This window comes from Chinchilla lanigera, unplaced genomic scaffold (assembly GCF_000276665.1).
Source record: "Chinchilla lanigera isolate Chin_1 unplaced genomic scaffold, ChiLan1.0 scaffold00004, whole genome shotgun sequence".
Taxonomy (NCBI): Eukaryota; Metazoa; Chordata; class Mammalia; order Rodentia; family Chinchillidae; genus Chinchilla; species Chinchilla lanigera.
Window position 1 is genome coordinate 11,904,248 of NW_004955405.1, and position 25,845 is coordinate 11,930,092.

A 25,845-nucleotide genomic window follows, 5' to 3' on the forward strand; every position below is an offset into this window, starting at 1 on the left:
TTGGGGGTGGGGATTAGTAGTACTTTTTTTTTTCAATTGACTGGAAACAAATTTTTCTTTCAGGGCTAGAGCAATGATTATTCTTCAACATGCACATGCATATTTAATTTAATTATATTTTTAGTGGGGGTGGTGATAGTTATTTCAATCCATTTTGTTCTCTTAGAAAGAGGCCTCGAGCTTTGACTTTAATTATGCCACTCTTGTTTGCTTAAATTGATTTTGAATATTACTGTGATTATGTTTTGTTATGAATGTGTTTTCTCCTGGTTGAAATTAAGGCGGCGCATGAACTCATGTTTTTCCCATGGGGCTGCTTCCTCTTTGATTTATTATTACTTTTCTATGCCAGGAAGCTGAAATGAAAGTTGGGAAATGCAAATGGCAACAGGTAAGGTAAACAAAAAAATTTCCACAGGTCTGAATTGTGACCTAGACTGGGGTTGGAAAAATTCCCTAACTTGCCAAGAAAACTCATTTGATTTCAAATTCAGGACTGCAAATGGTGTCTTAACATTTCCCAGTTTCAGTTTTCTCTTCTGTAAAATGGAGATGAAAATATCTCCTCTTTTTCTGTCATGAGAGTACTCTAAGGAGTGAGTGAAATAGATGGAGACAGCTCTCTGCAATGTACTTTATTGTCTTTATCAAAATAATCATCAACGAATTTAGACCAAAGAGATGGGGTTTCCTCAGTACCCTGACTGGAGGGCTTTGGTTTCCTCCCTTCTATTTTTCTTTGCATTGGAAAGATAGCTCATGGAAGGATTAAGAGGCAGCAGTGAAAGGTATAGTGCCAAGTAAATCTCATCTTTACTGTTTATGAGTTGAGTGACTAGGGCAAACTACTAAGACTTCAGTGCCTCAGTTTTATAATCTCTGAAATGGGGATAACCTTACTGCTACTTTATAGGATTACCTTGAGGGTGTAATGCGCTTCCACAGTATCAGCACTTAGAACACTACTTAGGAAGTGCTCTATAAGTCTTTGCTATTGTTAGCAGATTTTGGTCGCTTCAACTGATCTATCCTTTTTTATTACTCCTTGCATGACATCTTTCTCTACTCTTCTGACTAAGGCTTTCTTTCTTTTTTTTTTTTTAGACAGAGTCTCACTAGCAGTCAGGCTGGCCTTGAATTCACTGTGTAGCTCAGACTGGCCTCAAACTCATGGCCATCCTCTTGCCTCAGCCTCCTGAGTGCTGGGATTATAGTCATGCACCACCACACCCAGCTTACTAAGGCTTTCTTTAACCCCTGATTTATCTGATTTTCACACTGTATTAGTTCCTTATTTTATTACTCTCAAAATTAGCAGCTTAAAACAAACATTTATTATCTCAAACAATTTCTGAGTGTGAGGAATTAGCAAGCAGCTTAGCTGGGTGTTTCGGGATGTTAAGGTGCAGTGTTGGCCAGGCTAGAAGTCATCTGAAGGTTGAACAAGGGCTAAAGGATCTGCTTGGAATGTGGTTATTTACAGGACTGTTAGCAGGAGGCCTCAGCTCTTACTCCTCTTTCTCCTGTTGCTGTAGTTATTGTTGTTCCTCTCCTTCCCTTCCTCTTTCTCCTACCTGTCTTTCCCCTCTTTATTGATATATTTTTTTCTTTTCTCATAATAATGGGGATTGAACCCAGGGCCTTTGCACTGAGCCACATCCTCAGTTCTCCACCCCCTCTTTTAAATTTTGAGACAGGGTTTTGCTAAGTCACCAAATTGCCTAGGCTGGGTTTAAACTTGTGGTCCTCTTGCCTCAGCCCCCAGAGTGCTGGGTTTATAGGTATGTGCTGCCACTCTTGGGTTAGGAGGCATAGTTTCTTGCGGCATGCCCTCTGCACTGGGCAGCCTGAGCATCATGAAGATGTTACAGCTGCTTCCCCAAAACCAAGTGACCCGAGAGAGAGAGAGAGAGAGAGAGAGAGAGAGAGAGAGAACAAAACAGAATCTACAGTGCTTTTTATAACAGCCTTGAAAGTGACACAAATCACTCTTGTTATATTCTTTCAGCTTCACAGATCAACCCTGACACAATGTAGAAGGGCACTGTACATGGTCAGGAATACTCAGTGGCAGGGTTCTTCGGAGACCATGGTGGAGTTGTCTCCACATACATTTCTTATGTTCCGTTCCATTTCAAGAGCCTCCTTAACTGCTCTCATGGTGAGTGTGAATGCATTATCTGCAGAACTAATCCCCGTGAAAGCAGGAGTACCATGTTGCAGCAGAACGTGGACGTGAATGCATAAGCTTTGGAGCTTGATAAACTGGGTTTGAGCGTCTGCTCTCTTATGACGTGCTCTGTGGTCACGAGCAGTGACCCACTCTTTTGTAGTCTCAGTGCCTGCTTAAAATGAGCACAATCTCTAGTTTGTGTGCCTGAGGGATTAGCGATTGTTCCAGGGCTCAGAATGAGTGTTGAATCTATGGGAGATATGATATCTGTGATATAGATATGATTATCATATTTTAAGTAGCTAACGATGATCTGATTCCATATAATGGGTTGCTACATACATTTTCAATGAATAAAGACCTTAAAGAGTGACTGAGTTAAGGAACTTAAGGCTTCATTGTGTAATGGATCATAGGAGCTTTTAAAAACTGTGTTGGGGGGTGCATTTTTCAGTTTCTGGTACACTATTCACATAACTTTCTTCTGTCTGAAAAACATCCTGTCAGAGGCCTTTCCAGGCTAGTGAGTCTCAGCCAGGCTCAGGTTGGAGGGTGCAACTTGGGACTCAGTTGTTGGATTCACCCTGAATGGCTAGTGGTGGCGGAAATGTTCATCGCTGGTTAATCTCTCAGTTTACGCTGTCAGGTACTTTTAGCTTCTTTTTCCTAAGTTCCTACCGTGTTCTGCACATTGTGTTAAACATGTCACTTATGTTGTTATTTAATCTCACAAGGAGCCTTTGAGATAGGTGTCACTATTGTGATGAAGGGAACTTAGGTTCAGAAACTTACTAAAGATGATATAGCTGTGTCATTTGCATAAACACCAGCTGCTGATTGTTTAGTAGCTCTGAAATGGAGGAGTAAACTGAAGAGTAGACCTGAAGCAAACATTTTCTATACTAGGGTCATTTCCAAGATGGTCAGAATAGTTTTTGAGTAGGGCCAGTCAGGAGTTTCAAGAATGCTGCTCTTGTAGACTCTGAATGTCTGTCTTTGCCCAAGAGGGAACGCCTTTTCTTGTCTTCCTTTCATCTTGTCTTGAAGTAACTGTAGCAACTTCTACCTGACATAGGTTGTACACACTGAAGACAGTAGCCATAGAACCAAGAGGCACAGCATTTTGAAAAGTTAATCTTCTTACAGAATTCGCAGAATATTTGAAATACGCAGCCTTTGTCAGTATTTGAAGCATATTTCAACTCTAAATTTGAATTAAATTTTAAAAAGACTTCATGGAATCAGTACTCCAATCAGCCCTGTATGACCCCAAGCCTCCGGAACCTCTCAGAGGTGTTTCGGGACATCTGTCTGGCTCTGGCTGACAGAACCATTTCCTGAGCCTGCTGTGCTAATCTCCTCTGCTCTCCCAGGTCCTGGGCTCTTCTCCTGCTACCCAAAGCCTGGCTCTCAGAGGATACAGAGGGAAATAAACACAGCTGGGCTAAGGCTTGATAAACAATTGCCAGGGATCTGATACTCTGGCTTTCTCTAGTTGTTAGCCTATTTATTTCTTGATTTTTTGATTTATAAAATTGCACCCATTATGATTTACTTGCTCTGAGGTAAGTACTCAGCAAAACAGAGACCCTAAAGCATCCAAATGGAGACTAGTATATTTCAAAAGTGCAATCACCAGCTCAGCAGGAGCATTCAATTTGGGTGAGCTCATGAGTATTCCATGCTGCTCTACCAGAGAGAAACAGAAAGAGAGAGAGGGAATGAATTTTCTTTGTCAGTATGGAATGGTGTTGATTATAACCTCTTCTCATCAAAGCAAAGAGGGGGGCCTTTTTTTTTTGCCACCCACTATATAATGTCAAAACAAAGCTCCCTGGGACTGAGAGTAATATGCCATACATTTTAAAGATATTTGGAAAGACACATAACTATAGAATGGATGTGTGATGGAATGAACATATTGGACTTCCAAGCCACCACCTCCCTTTTCAGGAGATCTTCGAACTTTCCTCTTAAACAGATGATTCAGCAGGGGTCAGCTGTAGGTCTGCAATGAGAAGCTGATTAGAGACAAACCAACATTAGCCTCTCCAGATCGTGTGGTGAGCTATTTTGCAGACCTGCCTTTTCCCTCTTAGTGTTCTAGACTGTGCATATTAAGGCTTCTCCCACACATAAGAAGCTGTGGCAGTTTAGCTTTAGGTCTGAGCTAGGAGATTACTGATGCTGAGTCTCTCCTAAGAGGCACTTGCAATTATTGTGACTTGCAGAAAAATAACTGGGGTGGCTCCACCTCTCCACCTTTCCAGAAACTCCAGTTGACCTTAGCATTTCTCATTTCATGCGAGGAGAGGCGTGATTTATGGACCCCACTTGGTTTCAGAATGTGACTTGAAGGAATACATTACTAACAGGAGTCATGAGTACCACATTACCTATTTTTAGACAGGCGGATCCTAATTGGGAACACAATCAATAGAAAATGGAGGAGGAATGGAAGGGGAGGTTATGCTTTCCCAACAGGGAAAAACTTAACTGGGGGTTACAAGTTTTTAGCCTTCAGAACCTCTCATCAGTTTTACTGGCAGATGGTCACCTTGATGAACGGTGGGCTGTACCATGATGTGGGAGAAAACTTTAATTTTTCCCCTTCCTTTGCATTGTTGAGAAGAGACACCTTCGAAGGCAAATATGTTTTCTCCCCGACGGAGCTAATTTTATCCCATTCCATTATCCTCCATTGATTTGCTTTCCCAGGTTTTGAATGAAACTGAGATATATGTGGCTGTTTGGGTACTTCGTGACTCCTGCATAAGCACTAGTTGTTGATGCTTTAATTTCTCTGAAATGGAGCGGTAAATTGAAAACTAGAGCAAAACCAAATATTTGTAATATTGGGGTCATTTCCCAGATAACTAGAATCATTTTTGAGGAAGGTCACATTAGGGTTTTTAAGAACGCTTCTCTCATAGAATCTAAATATCTTTCTCTGCCCAAGGCCACACCTTTTCCTTTCTTTCTTAAAAATCTGGGTAGCAACTTGCACTTGACATTAAGCTGTATCACATACGTTGACGAGAAGCGCAACAGAATTAAATGACTTGGATTTTTAAAAGTTATTCTGCCCCTTACAGAGTTCTCAGCATATTTGAAATGTACAAATGCACAGTTCTTACAAGCATTTCAAAGACTTCAGGCTTTACGGGAGAATCATTTTCATGCCAAAGGTTTTCCTGTCCCTGAAGTTTAGCTCAATGGTAAAAGAAAGGGAGTCTGAGAGTTACAAAGAGAGACAAAGGAAAAATTGATCTGGAAAAGGTTTCTCCTCTTCATTTTGGGGGCTTGGTGGGTTTTTAGGTGTGCATGAATGCCTCAGTGGGATGTTGTCTGATTATAACATGGCTCCCCCAGCTGTGGAAAACATTAACACAGTGTGACCTGTGTCACTCATCGACAGGGCCAGTGGTTGTACCAAATTCTAACATGTTTCATGTGGAAAGAGGTCTGGATACTTTCACTTTAAAATGATTTCCATGAACACAAAGGATTCAAATTACTTCCACAGGTTCTGCCTGAGAGGTGAATGGATTTCTATGGAACAGTGCTGTTTTGTCATCTCCAGAACTATTCCCAACCCTGCAGGGAAGTGATGGAATTTTATTCATTTCTGTATAGCTGGAGGGAGGGAATCAACCCCACTGAGTGTCATTAGGTGCTAGGCACTGACCCAAGTGCCTTTCAGACAGCATCCTCATAGTGCTGGGGAGCAGAATAACTACCCTTAGTTTCAAATGAGGAAACAGAGGCCAGACCGCAATGCTGGTCTATACATTCAACACACTAGATATTCAGTGCCTTGCAGTGAAGTGTATCTACAGAGAGTGGGGTTTTAGAGCTAGGCTTCCTAGATCTAACTCATGCTATGCCACTTCTTATCTGTGTGACCTTGGGCAGATTACAGTGTTTGTTAGCCTGTCTTCTCAACCATAAAATGGGAAGCTAACAGTTACTTAGTCATCCTGTAAATGGGCATGGCCCATGTAGTCAGCTAGAATATTAATATTTCAGCTAAGGTGATGTGTGAAGGGATGAGTGCTGTTGCTAGCACACATAAGACCATCAACTATAGGGTTAATTGTGGTCCTTCCTTTACCACTGGAAAACGCTGGGGCCAGTATGGGTTTAGTAATATCCTTTAGTTATTGTGGGCTGATCTGGTCCTCAATCTCCTGAATGAGTGTACAGTGAAGACTAACTAAAAAGAGGAAAATGGAATGATTTGAGGGCTCCAGGAGGATCAAAGCCCTCTCACGGAATTCAAGATTCTCTCAGGGCTAAGACCAAGACCTTCTCTGGGTCGCCCATGTTTATTTGGTTATCAAAAGAAGGGAGAGGAGTACTCAAGAAGGGAGAACCACTCAAGGACTTCTATAAGTAAGGTATTAAGTTAATCCACTCAAGAATGAGATGCCTGAGGCTATAGTCTTTATCCAGTTGAGATCTGATCCAGGTGTCCTTGGCTGTGATCTTGTCTTATCCTTTGAGGCTTTCTGGCTTCATCCACCATTACAGGTTTTAGTAGGGATTTGTGACTAACAGAGGTTCACTTACTATGAGTCCACTGTCCATCTCCAGACAAGGAACCTAGGCCTTGGACAGATTCACAAATGAATATGAAAAGCCAGGTGATTAATTTAAGTCCTGCTCAGGTCTGCTTTTTAGTGGTCTCCATCAGGCAAGGAGTAAGAAGCCCCAGTTCCTGTTGGTCAAGGCACGAGATGTATCACATTGACTTTGGAGCTCTTTGACACCTAGCTCTGCGGCTTTTCATCCCGTGGGACTGAGATTGTTGGCTGCCAGTGGTGACCTGGGAATTTTAGCTTTTTCCTGTATTGGGTTTTTTGAGTTCGATCTCCCTGTGTATGGTGAGCACGTGCATTTTGATAGCTGTTAAATCTGTTGTTGTTGCTGTTGATATACAATTTCACGCTAGTTTTTGCAGATGAAAATCACTCCTCTGTTATGTGAAGAGGGCTTTCTGGGAGGTGAGGAAATGGTGGGAAGCCCTACCCTGCGGTGCCCAGGACAAATAAAAACAAATAATTTCCAGGAGTTAAATCTTCACTCTCCCTGAGGCTCCCTAGGTGCAGTAGTTTATTTTCATTATGTGTCTTCGAAAGGCAGCACCAATATTAACAATGTGAACAAAACAAACTAACGGTTTTGTTTGCTATCATCTGAAAGTTCCTTAGGGCCCATAGCCTCATTTAGGAAAATTCATGTGTGCAAAACCCATTTGCAAAAGCAAATAAAATATGTGATCACAAATGCTCCTTACCTGACGGGCCTAGGGGAGTAGCTGAAAAATGCATCTGTGCCTTTATAGTTACCCTGGTAGGTCTTAGCAGTAAGGGGCCTCCCAAGTCAAGCCATGTTACATTAGAGCCCTTGAACCTTTTGGAATTGTAGGTAACTTAGAGGGCTGTTAAGTTGTCGCACTGATTTGTGAGTTTCTTTTTGAAAAATATCATTCAGTCATTGTGCCCTACGGCCTCAAAAATATCTTTGACAGTTCATTCATTAGGGTATCCAGGCCAGGAAATATCTCTGTGTTTAATGAGGTTTAGACTTTTATGTCCTTTTGGGTTTATATCTGCTGCTTTCTTTCTTGGTGGAAATGTTGGCTGCAGTTGTGACTGGATGACCGTGTCTAGACACGGACAAGGAGGTCTGAGGTGAGAAAAATTAGGGAAAAAAAAGGAACACATGAAAGTAAGTAGTGAATAAAGCTGAGTGGAAGCTACCAGAACATTTATTAGAATCTCAGTCTTTTTATTTTTTTTTATTTTTTCTCTCAAAGTCTTTTAGGTACTTTTCCATGGCTAAAAATATATGAAGCAAGGAAGAAATATGACAAATATGTATCTGTCAGACTTTGTGATGCACAACTACACTTTTTCTCAGTATTTAAGTTAATGACTTATTTTAGGCTGGTTGGTTGATTTATTTATTTAGCAAATATATATATAGCCTTTTTGAGACAGGGTCTCGCTATGCAGTTCAGGCTAGGCTTGAATTCACTTTGTAGCCCAGGCTGCCCTTCAACTCACAGTGATCCTCCTGCCTCAGCCTCCCAAGTGCTGTGATTACAGGTGTGCACCACCATGCTTTACTCAAAAAATATTATTTGTTGAACATCAGTATGTCACAGGCTCTACTTTGGATAGCAGGGATATGAAAATGAACAAAAAACAGTCCTGCCTTTAAGCAGCATATATTCCAAAGAGGTAGCAGATTTTAAATGAACAAGTGTTAATTACATATAAAAATGGGTTCTGTGTGATAGTTCCACACATACATTCAGAGAACACTGATCAAATCCAGCTTCTTATCCAGCAGCCCCACTCAATCCCTAATAATTGCTATTCTACATTTAGGTCAAGTTTTTAACTTTCACGTGTGAGAATAAACATATGGTATTTCTCTCTCTGAATGGCTTGTTTCCTTTGAAAATGCCCTCAAGTTCCTCATATTTTGCTGCAAATGACAGGATGTCATTCATTTTTTAGGGATGAATAATATTCTGTTGTGTATATATGCCACATTTTCTTTATCTATTCACTTGTTAAAGAGACCCAGACTGATTCCATACCTTAATTACTGTGAACAGAACTCAGGAGACAAACGCATGCAGGTACCTCTTTGATAAAGCAGAGTACTACTGTGAATATTTTCCTTCTGTTTTTTCTCCTCTGGGTATCACTGATTATATATATACATATGGTCTTCTTGAGACAGGGTCTTGCTATGCAGTTCAGGCTGGCTTTGAGCTCACTTTGTAGCCCAGACTGGTCTCAAACTTGCCATGATCCTCCTGCCTCAACCTCCTGAGTGCTGGGATTAGAGGAGTACACCATTACACCTGGTTCATTGATAATATTTTATCATAAAGCTATTGAGTATTTTAGAAGGCCTGAATCCTGACGCGCAGTTTTATCAAGTACAGAAGCAACCATATCTTGCTTACATATTTGTAGAAATCATTTAAAAAGTGAAGTTTGCTTTCTGGTTAATCCTTAATGGGATCCATCCATTCCACTCAGGGTATTTCTTTGTTTTGGCGGCTTTTCATCCACTCACAGAGGTATGACCAGTTTCTTGTTGAACATGCCTGATTCCTCTAGAGATACCTGGATGCAAGTGACATGATTTTTTTCATGAAACATAATAGTGAATGAGATTAGGGTCACTAGATGTAAGTGGGACTCATCACGTATTGACTTGAGATTTCTATGCACGCGTTTGTCCTCAGGTGTGAAAGGTTATTACACCTTTCACTCAGTAACAATCAACAATAACATTTTATGAATGATGAGTCCTTTTTTAGAAAAAAGACATTTGGTCAAAGCAAATTTACTCATAATAATATTAGAATAATGTCATTCTTTTTTTTCTATATTCCCATGTGCTTCCTTGGGCAGGAAGAAAAGGAGCTAAATTACAGGTAGCTTCTTAGAAATTATGCAGAAATGAGGGTCTGCCCATTGAGGAGTACAGCAAATGCCTGTCATGAATCAAGAAGGAACAAAGATCGACACCACCAGCCTTGATGTTCTTGTAAACGTTGCTAGTGAGTTGCAACATTGATAGATTTTATATTTCATCTCTTTTCATTTCCCTGCTGCAGCTGCAGGTGGAATTGTCAATTAAGAGACACATGCTAAGAGGGGGGAAGAGGGAAAAGATGAGGCAAAGATAGATAGATAGAGAGAGAGAGAGTCTATTTCAGGCAGATAAACAGCTATTGAATAAGCGCAGTATCTCTTGCTCTAAGGAACATGTGATAAAAAAATAGAAAATGAATTCTTTCCTGTTCCATTCAGATTCACCCCTCCCCTTAACCAATTCTCTGTTTCACTTCTGCTCTGGTTGGGGCTGGCTTCTGAGAAAATCCGACTGTTCCAAAGCATAGGACCAGTGTTGTATTTCAGCAAGGTTTGCCATCTTGGTGTAAATAGTATTAATTGCAGCCTGTCACATCTTCTTCCACTAAATAAATGAATTGCTTCCCCATGCTAGAGCTTCTCTAAAGATAGCACAAGCAGAGAAACTACATCTCATAGTAGGAATCTAGTAGCAAGGACTTTGGAAGGCAGCCAGGATATATTGCTATGGCAAGCAGAAACACCAAAATGACACCCAGGATTTGGAGGCAGATTTACTTACATCACTGGGAACTGATCAGGTTCATTCCCAGAATATGAGGTCCTGATCTCCGGCGGTCTAGGGCTTACATGGGATAAACAAGCAGGAAGTACGGAGGCAGAATGGTTTCACAATTGGGGGTTGGTTTATACAACGTGCATCGTAGTGACCAGCTATGCATCACAGTGACCAGCCATTTTTAAAGACAGAAGCCTTTTGAACTGGAACAGGAACTGTTACCTGGGCAACTAAGCAACTGAAGTATACTGGCTGCGGTGGGGCGGGGGCATTTTCTGTTACAGTACCACCACAAACAAGGATTTAACAATTCTGCAAATTAAAAAGATACAAATATGAATATGAAAAGTAGCTTGCTGTTGATTTAACTATCAAAGAAATAGTTAAATGAAATGAAAACATTTTTTGCTTATTTATATGGCTATAGCAAGACCACCCACAATTTCAGTCTCTGTAGGTTATATGTCCCTGGATTTCTGTGTCAAAAATGTATTTGTTAAACAACTTTTGATCTAACAAGCTCAGGACTTGCACAGAATAACTCTCTATACCTGTGTCCAATTAGGAGTATCTATGTACTTCCCACTCGCTCATCTCTGTAGGAATAAGGCAGATTTCTCTGAATTGTTCCCCAGTTTCTAGGAAAAGAGCAATTTAAACACATAGGGAGAAACATGCCTCCCACCACCATCAAAATGTCCAAAGAAACTTCTTAGTCATCATGGAGTAAACAGGGTTTCTTATTGTTAACCTAAATCTCCATGGGCACCATTTTGTCCTTGCCTAGGCCTGTCCTTTCTGAACACTGGCTCCTAACAGGGCAGAATGTGCAGTGAGTGAAATCTATGTAAAGTCACATTTGTTCTCTTTCTGTGAATTAGGAAGTTGTGAAGAATGATTTTGGTGGTTACTGAGCGTTCCAGAATCCAAGTGAAGTCTACATAGAGGAGACTCTAGATATTCATGATTAGTGTGTTGAGGAGTATCATCTTAATTGCAACTTATACCACCGTAGAGGGTTTTATTTTTCCATTCATGGCTTTCAACTGTATTTTGTTGAATCCTGCTTTTCTGTTAGGAAGCAAGTTCCTTAGCAACATCTAATTTCCTGTCATTTTCAATTATTAGTATAGTCTCATTTGGGTATTTTAAGACCTGGTCCTGTTCATTTAAAAAGATTAATCTCAAAGTAGATTCAAACTGTATCTTCTGTTCCCTACAGTTATTAGGAGTGAATGTATAATTTTGTTTTGTTTTTGAGGGAGGTATACCCCTGTTCTTTCTTCCTTCCTTCCTTTCTTTCTTTTTTCTTTTCTTTTCTTCTATTTTCTTTTCTTTTCTTTTTGTCTTTTTCAGACAGGGTTTTATTATGTAGTTCAGGCTGGCCTTGGACTCACTCTGTAGCCCAGGCTGTCCTTGAACTCACAGCGATCCTCCTGCCTCAGCGTCCTGAGTGCTGGGATTACAGGTGTGCACCACCACGCCCGGCTAGAAGGTCCATTCTTGTCCCCTGACCCCGCCTTGTCTCTCTGCTTCCTGCCTGTCATGGGTTGAGCACATTTCCTTCTGCCATGCCCTTTGCCACCCTTTTCCTGCTGAGGAGCCAGATGACCATGGACTGAAACCATGAGTTAAAAGAACCTCCCCTCTTTTAAGTTGCAGGTGTTGGGCAATTTGTCCCAATGACAAAGGAGTGACTAAGACATGGGGTCTCACAAAATCTCTACATTTTGTTGGGCAGCAGGTTCCATGTTCATGTGAACCTTAAATTTCTGAGGACAAATGACAAAGGAGCACCCCCTTCTCCCCTGTAGTGAACCTTACTCTTAGGCTTCCATGCCTCTTCCCTGCTCTGTTCTGGTGCCAGCACAGCAAGAGCCACCTGGGAAAGTTGGAAAAACCTCCGGCATGCATAAGCCATGCTTAGAAATTATTTAATGGAGCAAGTTGCCCTCCTAACATAGGGAAGAGAAAAGAACCTGCCCGTTCAATCAACCCTGCCCTGCCACAAGCCTAACACCTCTTATTCCCTGTTAGACTGATGGGTGAGGTCTGGGAATGGGGTGGGAAGGGTGGTGCAGGAGGAGACTGTTGGCGGTAAGGCCGTTTCTGCTGCCTCTTCATGGTCCCTCTCAGGGGATGGCTGGGTCCTGTTGGTGGGGAGGCGTTCTCTAGAATGAGGAGCACGTAAGGAACTTTAGTTTTGGACTGGAGCCAAGCTTAGGTTGCTGATATGTGTCTGTTATGCACACCTCATCACAGGTTCCCATAGACAGATGCATGATGGCGCACAGGTGTATATTTTAGGCTTGTGAAAGGTTGGGAGTCCTCTCTGGTACCTTTTTCAGATGCAATCCATAAAAAATCCCACTAACTCATAACAAGGGTGAAGAATGCAATACAATCTGATTTTTCCCCTGACATTTTTTTTTCCAAATGTCAAATTTCAAAGTGTTAAATCATTTCTAATGTTTTAAAAATTATTTTTATTCTCTTTAATGGTCTGATCGATTTTGCATTCTTACATCTGGTAATCTGAACAACTTCACTGAAGATAACAATATATAATATGACAATCATTGTTAATTCCTATCATTTTGTTTTGAAACCCTGTATCATTTTTATTGTTTTGTTTTAGACTATGTTGTTATTTTTTTATTCCTTTAAAATATAGTTGAAAAAATAGTTGAATGGCCCTACATTCCTAGTGTCCCCGAAACATACTTATTCTATTGGTAATCTAGCACTGGGTTCCACTGAGAATTTTGAAGAATGGGTGTATGAGAAATTTCTTTGTGATATACAACTACATGCAAGTATCATGATGACATGTGACTGTAGATTTTCTACACCCTAATCACCCCATCCACTTAACTAAACCTTATTTTGGTTTGGAATATGAAAATAAATTGGCTGGGCATGGTGGCACATGCCTGTAATCCCAGCACTTGGGAGGGAGGCTGAGGCAGGAGGATTGTTGCAAGTTTGAGGCCAGCCTTGGCTCCAAAGTGAGTTCAAGACCAGCCTGAACTGCATAGTGAGACCCTGTCTCAAAAAGACAAAAAAAAGAAAAAGAAAAAGAAAAAAACAGAAAATAAATTGATTGAAATAAATTTTTAATTTCACTGGTATATACTGACCAATTAAGATTGTAGTGTCTTGAGCCAGATAGACTAGGTTTTAAGCCTGGCTTCGTGCTTTTAGGTGATTTGTTCAATCTCTTTCAGCCTCAATTTCTTCATCTGTGAGATGGGGATAGTAACAGTATCAATCTCATGGAGCTGTGAGAATCAAATGAGTTAATTCATATGAAAATCAAAGATTAGTGCATGAAAAAGCGTCAGGCACAAGGTAAACTCCCAAATGTTAGCTATTATTACATACCCATATGAACTACATAGAAAAAAGGGAGTTCCTTATTTTTTCTGATGAACTTAGCCCTTTTAATGAAGTTTTGAGTATTTACTTGAAAGAGTTGCTGAGGACAGGAAGTGAGAGTGGTGTGAGAAATCCCCCAGCACCAGAGGTGAGTCCTCTGGGCTCAAGGAAGAGTGGGACCCCAGCTTTTCAGCTGAGAGCAGGCAAGTGAGCTGCCCCAGCGGGTGGACAAGTGCAAACAGGTGCGAGCATGCGCAGCAGTCCATATTCCCATGCCAGCGCTGGGGGGAATTCATTACTGATGAGCAGACCTGTGTAATTCTTCCTACTTTGACTCACACGGATTCTCTTTCTGCACCTGTTGGCTCCGTTGGGCTCCCCTTTGAATTGCTGCCTGTTTGCAGATTGATATTGAAGGGAAAAGTTTGATGTAATGATTTTCTTCAAATGGCTTTACAATATTTCATTTATCGTTTCAGCCTCATTGCTTTCCTACCTTCCTATCACGCGCAGCCCTTACCAGTTTTATTGGCCCATCCAACGCGAATTGATCTAGCTGAACATTCTGGATCCAAAAGTAGACCATTTATGTACTTCTTTCTTTGCATCCTTTTTATTTTAATCTTCCCGTATCAAGCTTTCATTCTAAATTCATCATGGATCTCAAGACTTAGTCTTGATCTTTCCAGCAAATATTTGCCAGGTTGTAATTTTTTATTTGCTATCAACAGTCAAATTTAAACAAGGCTAATCTTGTTTTAATTTGGTTTGTCTAAATCCTAGTCTTGGTACTTAGGGAAAGCACATGTTAATTTTTAGTTCTTCAGTATTCTTTCATTGCTCAGATATGTTCCTCCTCTCCTATTCCTCCTCCTTTCCTGCTTCTCCTCCACCCTCCTTCTTTTTCTTTAAAGAAAAAAAAAAAAAGAAAACAATCTGGGAGCAGTGAGAACCACATTTGGAGTTGAACTTTGAACAGAAAGTATTGGGACAAAAAAAACCACTGAAATATAATTGCGGTTGGGAGGGCAGTGTGGGCATCTATTTGAAAGACTACTCTTGTTATTATCGCTTTTCTCTTCTTTGCCCCCTCAGGGGATTCTCTGGAGTGATCCCAACTCCCTGACGGTGCCCTATGGTTGCAGTGACCCCGTGCAGCAGTGGCTATCTGGTCTACACAGGGTCTCTGTGTAGACAAGTGACTGCCTACTCTGGCCTGGAGTCATAGATTGCAGAGGCGGAAACCCTGGTTTTACCTATATTTGACCTTCAGTGTCGTGCATGTGTATTTGCTGATTTCAAGGGCAGAGCTTCCGTGGGCCGAGGGCTGTTGAGCATGACATGAGAAACTGCTTTCAAACTCGAATTCCGTTGCGGAGTAGGTATCTGAATAAGGGGTTGCATTTAGATTTGAGTCTCTCCATCAACTGCAAAAGCACAGGTGCAACACCTCCTTCTCCTACAGGTCCCAGGCTGCGTCTGGAGCCAAGTCTCTCGTGCTTGGCTGCTGGCTGCGGGACAGCAGCTCCTTCTCACCTGCTTGTCAGGAAAGGTCCAGACCCTACAAGACCACAAGTCCCAGTACGGGTTGTGCCTCCCCCAGGAAGCTCTGTGTGGCCATTCCAGTCTGGACAACCTTTCAAGGCTCAAACCCAGTCATCTGCGCACTAGTGCCGGTGGGCAGATGCAAGCAGGTTTCATCGAACACATTCCATCCATTTGCTTATCTATTACACAGGGCTGCTGTGGAGAGACAGTGGCAGAACTGTGCCAGAAACCATAGGAGCACCAGGCCTGGAGTATTTACTTTCTGGTGCCTCGTAGGAAGTTTGCTAAGCCTTATCCTAGAGGGAGAGGGCTTAATGTGTGCACCTTTCAGCATGGCCTGCAATCAATGTTCCTTATTTTGGGGTGTGCAAAACTCTCATTTTAAATGCAGCATAGTCTTTTAGTATTTGTCACAAAATTGCACTTCGGAGCTGAGGGGAGAGTGGGCAGGGGACAAAGAGAACTAGCAGGAAATTCTATTTTCAAGAGAAAACAGTCACTCGTTGTGGTCCTGTGTTTGCAGAAAAACTCTTAGAGCACAATTCTATGCCGAATCAAGTTCCTTGCTACTCAGAACTCTTACTGTTACCAACCTCTGTTTAAGACCATAAATCTTACTAAATTTCTATAAGGATATATAAGTAACAGTTAGAATTACATGGCAGGCTAAATACACACAAAATTAGAAGGTTAATGTTTATTTTAAAAACAAACAAATGCACAAACAAAAAATAATACTTATTAGGTCCTTTTGGACACTGAGGTATTTCACGTTATAGAAATCTGGCTGGATGTGGTGGTGCAGCTGGGCCTGGTGCTGCTTACCTGTGGTCCCAGCACTTGGGAGGCTGAGGCAGGAGGATTGCTGTGAGTTTAAGGCCAGCTTAGGCTACAGAGTGAGTTCAAGGCCCGCCTGAACTACATAGCGAGACCCTGCTTCAAAAAAAAAAAAAAGCCAAAAAGAAAAAAAAAATCTGACTTGCGTTTAGGTGAGAATATACTTAGTAGTTCCAAGCTAGATGTATGTATGTACATATACTGGGGATCAAACCCAGGCCTTTGCACTGAGCTATATTCTTCCCCCTTTTAAAATTTTGTTTTCAATTTTTTATGACAATGTCTTGCTAAGTTGTCCAAACTGAGGCTGAACTTTTGATTCTCCTGCTTCAGCTTCCCAGAGAGCTGGTGTTACAAGTGTATGCCACCAGAGATTAATTTCTTCTCTCCTCCCTAGTGGCCAGCCCATTCCCAGGGTGGAATACACAGAAGAAGAAACGAAAACTTGGAGCGTCGTATTCCGGGAGCTCTCCAAACTCTACCCCACGCATGCTTGCCGCGAGTACTTGAAAAACTTCCCGCTGCTGACTAAATACTGCGGCTACAGGGAGGACAACGTGCCTCAGCTGGAAGATGTGTCTGCGTTTCTGAAAGGTGAGGCTTCTAGGATATGTTTACCTGGCCGGTGCCCGCGTTCGCCTTTCAAGGACTCACAAAACAGCAGCTGCCCTTTTCCCAAAAAGGAAAAGCAGTTGATTAAAAAGAGTACTGAACCAATAGCTCCCTGTGGGTCACCTGAGAGAAGCAGATCAGGTCACAGGCTGGGAAAGGGACTGACTGTTTACACAGCTTGGGGCTTGTAGAGGCCTCTCTCTCTCGGCTGTCAAACTTGGTGAACACCACAGGATATTCACAAGTTCAGCCCGGAGCTTTTTCTGACCCAGGAGCTGCAACTCTGTTGAGTTACAGGGGTGTGGAGTGACTTTGGGGATTGTACTGGATGACGATAGGGATAATATTGACGATAATATTGACGATTAGGGACTTTACTCTGGGACGAATCAGTGAGTCAGTCAGTGAATCAACGGATCAGTATTGTTAAGCATGAGCTGTGTGCCAGGGGCTGTGCTTGTTGCCAAGGTTACTGCAGTGAGCAAGATGAGTCCTAGGCGTCCACATTCCTGCGCTCTGTGTGTGTCACTCTCCTCAGCTAGGAAGGTGGAAGCTCTTGTGAGGGACCGAGGAGGAGGCTAACCCCATTTCCCTGTCTGCTCTTCAGTGTGATTAAGTCCTTGGGCCCTCTGCTCGCTCTGTCCTTTACCCTCCTTTTTCTGAAATGCTCTTCCTTTCCTGAAATGCACTTCCATGCCTGTCTTCCCTGTTTCTATCAGGATGCTTCATTCTATCAGGATGCTTCATTCTATCAGGATGCTTCATTCCATTGTCACACCTGCATTTCCAACTGACTCTCTTGCTTCTGTCTTACGAGGGCCCCTGTGATGGTAACAGTTGTATCTGGAAACCTAGGATAATTTCTCCATTTCAAACCCTTAATTTACTGGCATCTGTGAAGTCTGCCTTGGCAAGTGAAGCATCCTGATAGAAACAGGGAAGACAGGCATGGAAGTGCATTTCAGGAAAGTGAAGCTTCATTCTCTAGACACATCAGGCTTGGCCCTAAGGTCTCCTCTCAGTTCCTGCTAATCTTCTTCCTTCTCACCCCCACGTAATAGGGTGTTTTATTGTTGCTGTAACAAATTACCACAAACTTTTGGACTTAACACAAATGATTACCATGTGGTCCTGGAGGGCAGAAGTCTAAGTCAAGCCATCAGCAGGGTTACATTCCTTTTAGAGCCCCTGGCTGGCTCTTGCCTTATTCAGCTTTCAGATCCACCTGCATTCCTTGGCTCATGGCCTCATCCTTGCCTCACTAACCTCTAGCTTCCATTGTCACACCTGCATTTCCAACTGACTCTCTTGCTTCTGTCTTACGAGGGCCCCTGTGATGGTAACAGTTGTATCTGGAAACCTAGGATAATTTCTCCATTTCAAACCCTTAATTTACTGGCATCTGTGAAGTCTGCCTTGGCAAGTGAAGTTACATATTCACAAACTTCTAGTTTTGTGACACACCATTCAATCTGTCCTTTTCTTTCTCTTTCATTGCCACAAACTGAGGTCCCCATTATTTTTCCACCTTGATGTTTATGTTTTCTTCCATTTAGTCTCCTGCCCACTGCTTCCACACGCATTCCTTAAACCTTACCTTCCTAAAACGTTACCTTAAACATTACTTTCTTTTTGTTTTGTTTTGTCTTTTTGAGACAGGGTCTCACTATACAGTTCACGCTGGCCTTGAGCTCACTTTGTAGCCCAGGCTGGCCTCTAACTCGCAATGGTCCTCCTGCCTCAGCCTCTCAAGTGCTGGGATTACAGGCATGTGCCACCACACCCGGCTCAAACTTTCTTCTCATTGTGTTTGCTCAGAAATGATCAGTGGCTCCGCATTACTTTTACTTGGATTGCTACATGTTTTTGGTAAAGGGCTAGAGAGATAAAGGCAAAATCTGGCATATGGTGTGTTATTTACATATGTCCATTAAACAGTGTAACACTCATTCCCTAGGATGTGCAAAAACAGACAGTGGGCTAGATTTGGCCATGCCTGAACTGCTCAGCATTCTGGGCCCTGCCCCTGCCCTCGAAGTTTGTCTTCTGTGCTGACTGCCTGCGCACACCATCTCCTCTCCTGTAGGCTCTCTACATGTTTGTGTAACCTCTGACCCTTGCTAAAAAAAGTCACTGCTTCTCCAGCTACTCAAATTCTGCCTATTCTTCAAGATTCAGAGCGAGTCCCGCCTTCAATATGAATCCTGATCCTGACAGCACCGTGATCTCGCCCTCCCATTCATTTGGTACCATGTGTGTATCGCAAAGGAAAGGAGCTCAGCCCTACTACTGGTGCACTGGGAACCACACTAGCCCTGTGCTGTGGCCTGTGGTGGCGGGTCTCAAACGTGTGCATTATCCACTGCACAGTATTTGTCACTGAGGAAAAGAGATTGAGAGCCACCGATCGGTATCACTTAATTAGTACCTAATTACATAATGCCTTCTGTTGTTGTTTAACTAGATTATATTCTCCCTAATGGCCTTGAGAGTCATGTTCTTTGCTTTATAAAGAATTACATGCATACTATATATTTACCTCAGGCTCCATTGTTTTTATATGGGGCTTACTTTTTGCTATATTGTTTGTAAACCCCAGTAATTAAAGTAGCATTTTATATTTATTTTTACTGTTTTGAGACAGGGTCTTGCTATGTAGTCTAGGAAGGCCTTAAATTCACTGTGTAGTGCAGGCTGGTCTTGAACTCATGGTGATCCTCTTGCCTCAGCCTCCCAAGTGCTGGGATTGCAGGTGTGCACCACTGTACCTGGCCTATCTCACTTTTTGGCCATACCTATCTCCCAAATTAGTATCTTTCATGAGTATCAGTATGGAGTAGTTTGTATGACTCATTGGCACATGGCAAAAACAATGCAAGTGTATGTGGAGGACCACCGGAGTGACTCTCCTTAAAAGAGGAGCAGTTACCTCTGTTTTGGCTGAGCCTGACCCTATTTCCATGTACTGATATATAGAGAACTGGCTAGGATCCCTTCCTTATCCCTTCAATTGGCTTTAAGCACTGCATATTGGTTTGGAGATGGCAGGCGTGTTTCCCTGACCCCCTGTAGCTCCCTCGAGTGAGCCAGGATGAGGTGGGATGTGTGAGCCAATGCTCCACACTGTCCGCTGGGATTAAGCCTTGGGAATAGAGGCTATAACCTCCTGGGACTTCAAAGATTACACATCAGAGCTGAAGCACTTACCCCGAAGCATTAGGTACTATCTCAGTTGAGTTATGCAGATTACTCTTTCTGCATATCTTTCTCTCTGCATATGACAGAGGTGATTTCAGGCCTCCTACCTAGCCCAGTTCACGGCACTCACATATTTCCTGCCACTCTCGCAGTCACTCATCCTCAAGTCAATCCCTTCTTCACAAATGAATAAAATCTGGGTTTGGTTCTGGGTATAGGATTTTGTTCCGGATAGCCATCATCATGCCTAGACTTAAGACCCCTTGGCTCCCCATAACTACAAATATGTCTTAGTGTCTTTATTCTCGCCATGGGTTGCAGTGGAAGTGGTAGATTGGAATTGACTCGCTAGAATGCCAATAACTTTTCATGGGATTACAAATACAAACTTCTTGGGCTGTGAGGAGGACTGGGAAGGGCTCTGTGTAAGTGTAGGGTTTTAAAAAAAATTTCTCTAATTGAGCAATTTCTAGAATATCTAATTTATTTAAAATGGAAGCATTTAAAACAATAATATCTACAGCCTCAAAGTTCTTGCTATCATTATGTCAGTTTTTCTAATTCACATAAAAATAAAATATATAACTATTAAAATAAAAAATGTATCCCTCTGTGTACCATCCCTTTTGTCCCACATGTGGGATATACTGGCTTAATTGAAGTAATATAGAAAAAGCAGAGAACATATCTTTTTGGTACTCAGAGGGGAGTAATTGAAAGTGAAAAGTTTTGGAATGAACATATTGCTATTAGAATTATGGGTCTAAGGAGGCCTGAAAACAATGTTATTTTTATGAATGGATCAGAAATCCCAGGGTGGACTTTTGTTTTGTTTTGAAACAGGGACTCACTATGTAGCCCGGGTTGGTCTTGAAGTTGTGATCTTCCTGCCTGGGTCTCCAGAGTGCTGGCAATGCAAGCATATGTTGCTGTGCCTGGCAGGGCAGACTTGCTTTATAAACTTGATCCTTGCCTTTTAAGACCATTTCTAAGCATTCTAAAGTGTTTGTCTAAGAAGTTAAATTTTTAAAGGGGAGACTGGTATCGTGTATAAGAATAGTTCTCCTGGACAATCGGTTAGGTGAAACATGCCCAAAACAGAGAGAAAGATACTATGTGATCATTCTTGCATATGAAGTCTAAAGCAGATGTAAATGCAGGCAACAGCACAGTGGTTATGAGGGATGTGTGGAAAATAGGAGGATGTTGGTCAAATGATACAAAGTTGCAGTTCTCTAGGATAAAGAAGTCTAAAGACAATTTACAGCATAACTATGACTAGTAATACTGTATTATATTATGAACATTTGCTAAAACGGTAGGTTTTGTGTGTTCTTAACACATCTGTATCCATGTGAGGAGATGGCTCTATTAGCTCAATTGTCGTGCTGTGTTTCCCTCAAAATAAGACCTAGATGGAACATAATCACCCTTGAAAACTAGAGATCAAAGATGCAGCCCCAGTCAAGCCTATCCTTGCCTTACCTGCCTCTGAGTAGCCACCGAGCAAGAGAATAGGGATGACAGGTAGGGCAAGGATGGGCTGAATGGTACTGGCATTTTTGACCTCTAGTTTTTAAGGCTGATTATGTTCCAGCTAGGTCTTATTTTGAGGGGAAGAGGGAGAATCATTTCACTATGTATATGTCTATCAAAACATGTCTTGTACTTTAAATATACACAGTTTTCACTTAAAAAAAGAACTGTTCTTGTGAGAAAAGGACAATGTAAAGCAACCACTGCAAAGTATGTGATATTTTTATAAAATATATACGTATATATTTTGAGACAGGGTCTTGCTATGTAGTTCAGCTGGCCTTGAACTCACTGGTCTTGAACTTACTATGATCCTCCTGCCTCAGCCTCCCAAGTGTGGGAATTACAGGCATGTGCCACCACACCAGGCTTAAAATATATATTTAAAAATAAAAAGAATGCTGTGAATTTTCTGTATCTTTCTGGAATGAAGCATGAGGTAGCATTTCAATCAAGAATACCGATGAGCCACAACCTCTATGAGTTAATGGTTTAGGGCAATTCTATAGATTTTATTAGAGTCTCACTTTGTTTTTTCTTACTACACATCAATAAAGCATGTAGTGCCTCAGTATACCTCTTCCAATCACAGTAATTCATATATCGCAAAAAGGATGAAGGAGTTAGGAAATATCTATGTCATTAGCTACCATGTGAACAGAGCTCAAGGCGCTGGCAAAGGGGTGTGTGGGCTGTGTGCCACTCACTACACGCACGTGTGGGTACCCAAATAACTCTTAGAAGGAGGCTGGGTAATGCATCCCTTAAATGGTCAACATCATTTTATGTTGTAGTCTTCTCTTGTGTCTTTGGGATTTCTTCTCCTAATTTGGCTACTGGATTTAAATTCTTCAATAGTTTTTTCACCCTTTTTGGCCTTTTAACGAATGTCTTGTTACTGTTGAAGCTGTCATTTATGAGCATATTTTAGGCTCCAGAAGCTTCAAACATGATAACTGTTAGCAGGATTTGTCACCCAGTGGTCAAAAGTCTTAAAATCTTAATGACTTTGCTTGTAGAACATCCTTATAAACAGTAGGGACCCCTGTGTGGGCCCTCGGCTCCTTTCAGGTTAATATTTGTTGGCTCTTTCTGTGGTCTCTTTAGAGCGCTCTGGCTTCACGGTGAGGCCCGTGGCTGGCTACCTGAGCCCAAGGGACTTTCTGGCAGGACTGGCCTACAGAGTGTTCCACTGCACTCAGTACGTCCGGCATGGCTCGGACCCCCTCTACACCCCAGAACCGTGAGTATCCACATTCAAGTGTACACTGGATGGAGACTACCAAGCTGTGAAGTGGTCAGTGCGCACTCAGCTTCAGAGTGACTCAGACCCTCTTTTGTCTGCAGAGTAATTTCACCTCCATTGCTGGGGAGAGTCTCCATACTCCAAGGATCAGACTCAATAGGGCAGATGGGGCCTCTGATATCTTCTGTCTGGCTCATCGCTCTAACGTTATCCCAACACTGAACCTTCTGCTTCATCAGATCTCCATTCCAGATGAGGAAGGGAAGGCGCAGAGGGGTCAAATAGAGACTGACACATAGCTAGGACCCTTGGGTCTCTCATAACACGGCCCCCACATCCAAGAGTTCATGTATAGCAAAATCACTGCTACCTATCATTATTAACTGTAGCGAATCATTACTAAATCCTCTCTCCTTTAATTTTTTTTCTATTTATCACCCCAAGCACAGAGAACTCTGTGCTATGGTCTGTCTGCCGTCTTAGTTTCTCTTTTTGTTTGTTGTTTTGTTTTTGAGACAGGGTCTCACTATATAGTTCATCCCAATTTCGAACTCATTCTGTAGCCCAGGCTGGCTTTGAGCTCATGGTCTGAGCCTCCTGAGTGCTGGGATTATAGGTGTGTGCCACCCAGCTGGCTTTTACCACCTTAGTTTCTTGAACACTCCACTAGTCTTCCCCATCACCTCCAGATGCCTATGACATTTGTGATTCTTCTTTAGCCTGTCAGCTTTTCTTGAGAGAATCCTCATTTGTGGTTTTTAAATCCATTTTCTCTTGGACAATGCAGGGGCAAAGAGTGGGCAGAGGAACTAGCAGGCAGTGCCATCTGCTCTATCCTGGGTGGGTGGCAGGGGCAAGCTGAGAACTTGTGTGTATTAACCATTTGGCCTCTTCACACATGGGACTGTCAAATAGCCTGCATTTTACTTTTTTATATGCCTAAAACAACATAACAAGCACTTCTGTGCCTGGATTCTTTGGTAATGACACAGCAGAAAATATCCCTGCCCTCCCGGCTGCATGGGGAGATTATGTATGGGCAGTACACACCCAGATAAACGGTCAAGTGTCAGTGCCATATGAAACGCCAGTATGGCCTGGGAAGACACACAGAGCAGGGCGAGGAGATGGAGAGACACGCTTGCTGCCTTTTCAGATTGGGTCTGTCAGGACAGCCTCTTGGGAAGACACTCGGTTAGAGACTGGAATGTGAATGTACCAGGGTGGAGGATTCTAAGCTAAGAGAGCAGTGAAAGAAAGACCCCAGTGCTGGGAGCTGTCATGGGTTCTCTGCCCCCTTCACCTCTGTTCAAATCAGTGCCACCTCCATCTAATTTGTTGCCCACTGCTCTTCAAACCACTCAGGTGATCACTTTGCTTAGGATGCTGTCTTACTTGAATAAGCTTGTGATTAATGGGCTGCCAGGGTCTTCTCTGGGAGCAGAGAGCCCTTTGAGATTCAAGCAGTTAAGTAGCTGATGGCAGCAGAAGCGGGCAGGGATTAGAACCGTGTCTCAGAAGCCCCTCTCCACCTCTAGGCGAGCATGAGTCACTGACCAGGTGAGTCCCTGCAGGGTCACTACTTTGTTTTTCAGCTCTGTTCAGCTTCCCCGAAAGTATTTGCAGGGTAAACGAAGGTTACTTATAGGACTCAAGACATTTGGGAAAGAAAGCATGTAGAGTGAAGTGAGTGCTCCAAGGAGCATTGTCAGAGTTAGAAAGGCAATCTCTAAATCCAGCCCAGAGGGTTTACAAATGGCCCTGTTTACAAACAGCAGGCACTTAGTTAGTTCCCTTTGAATAACTGGCTCTCCTGAGACCTGTGATAGCGTGCCAATAGATATGCAGAGAGAGAGCAGGCAAAGAAATGAGATTTTAGCCACATAGGTCTATAACATTTGGGGATAATGTGTTACATTTTACGAAAGTACTTTCAGCCAATTCATTCAGCAATATTTATGTGCAACGTTAGCAAAGAGGTGCGGTATGTTTAAAGATGAATAAAATATAGTAGCTGCTGCTTCTTTTTTTTTTTTTTGAAAGCAGCTCCCATTCTGGCAGGGGCTCTGGAAACATAAATAATGAGGAAGAGGGAAAGAGTTGGCTAGGATTAGCGTCAGATGTGTACAAAGTGTTAAGGAGCACAGAAAGGAGAACAGACCTGAAAAGCTTTTCAGTGGGGTATAATCTGAGTGGAGGTCGGGAAGCGTGAACGGAAATTTCATTTTTGGACAAGGCCTGGTGGGAGGGAAGGGAAGGCTTTCCCAGTTAAGCAGACAGGAAATGCATCAGCTAGCAAGGCTTGATAGACCACAGGGTACAGTTTATGTGATAAGGATGAAAAGTATCTTCAGGGCGCATTATAAATGGTCATTTATCAGACTGGAGCTCGGAGACTTCATTTTGTTGGCAAGAGGGAGCTATCCGAGGTCCTGAAGTATGCTCCGGAAGGGGAATTGAGAAAGATGACTTTGAGTCAGGGCGGCAGAAGTGTGAATGATTGAGATGGAAATCTAGGCAGGGAGCTCACATTCAAGTAAAGGATTAGAGTTGATAAGGCATCATGCTAGGAAAGGTCACTGGGATAATACACGAGTTCTTCTGTTTGATGGTCTCAACCCAGTAGAGATGAATTAGCAATATTTTGTGACTATAATAAGGATCAGAAGAGGGAGGATCCCTAAGGTAACACTAAGTTTTTTATTGGAAAGATGAATGGGTAGTTATTTGTAATAATGACTGAGAGTATTGGAAAAGGATCAGACTTGGGGGAAGAGGGTAGGAAGGAAGGAGGGAAAAGGAGCATTCGGGTTTGGAGCAAGTTGTCTTGGAGGCATCCCTGGATGGGATCTGCAAACAAGAAAGCACTTGGAGGTTGAAAACACAAGTTAGGAGTTCAGAAGTGAATTCAAACCTCCAACAATAAACTTGAGGTTTTTTTTTTTTTTTTTTTAATTCCAGGAATCCATGACAAGAGTGAACTAAGGCAGAGGATAGAAATATTATTTTTTGTGAGTTCTATAAGGTTGCTATTTTTTGTGAGTTTTATAATATTCATTTGTCTTTTAGAAATTATGTTGTTAGCATGTAATACATGCACATGATTCAGATTTCAAAGGGCACTAAAGGGTGG

The 25,845-nt window shown here is 42.2% G+C and overlaps 1 protein-coding gene across 4 annotated transcripts in view; it reads left to right on the forward strand.

The window, feature by feature from the left end:
* Positions 1-25,845, forward strand: part of Tph2 (tryptophan hydroxylase 2) — a 103,562-nt gene that overhangs the window by 26,774 nt on the left and 50,943 nt on the right. For all 4 annotated transcript variants that reach the window (XM_005374324.2, XM_013517642.1, XM_013517643.1 and 1 more), the window contains exons 7-8: positions 16,518-16,714; positions 22,574-22,709. In XM_005374324.2, coding sequence (XP_005374381.1) covers positions 16,518-16,714; positions 22,574-22,709 — 333 coding nt within the window. The remainder of the gene's footprint in view (positions 1-16,517; positions 16,715-22,573; positions 22,710-25,845) is intronic.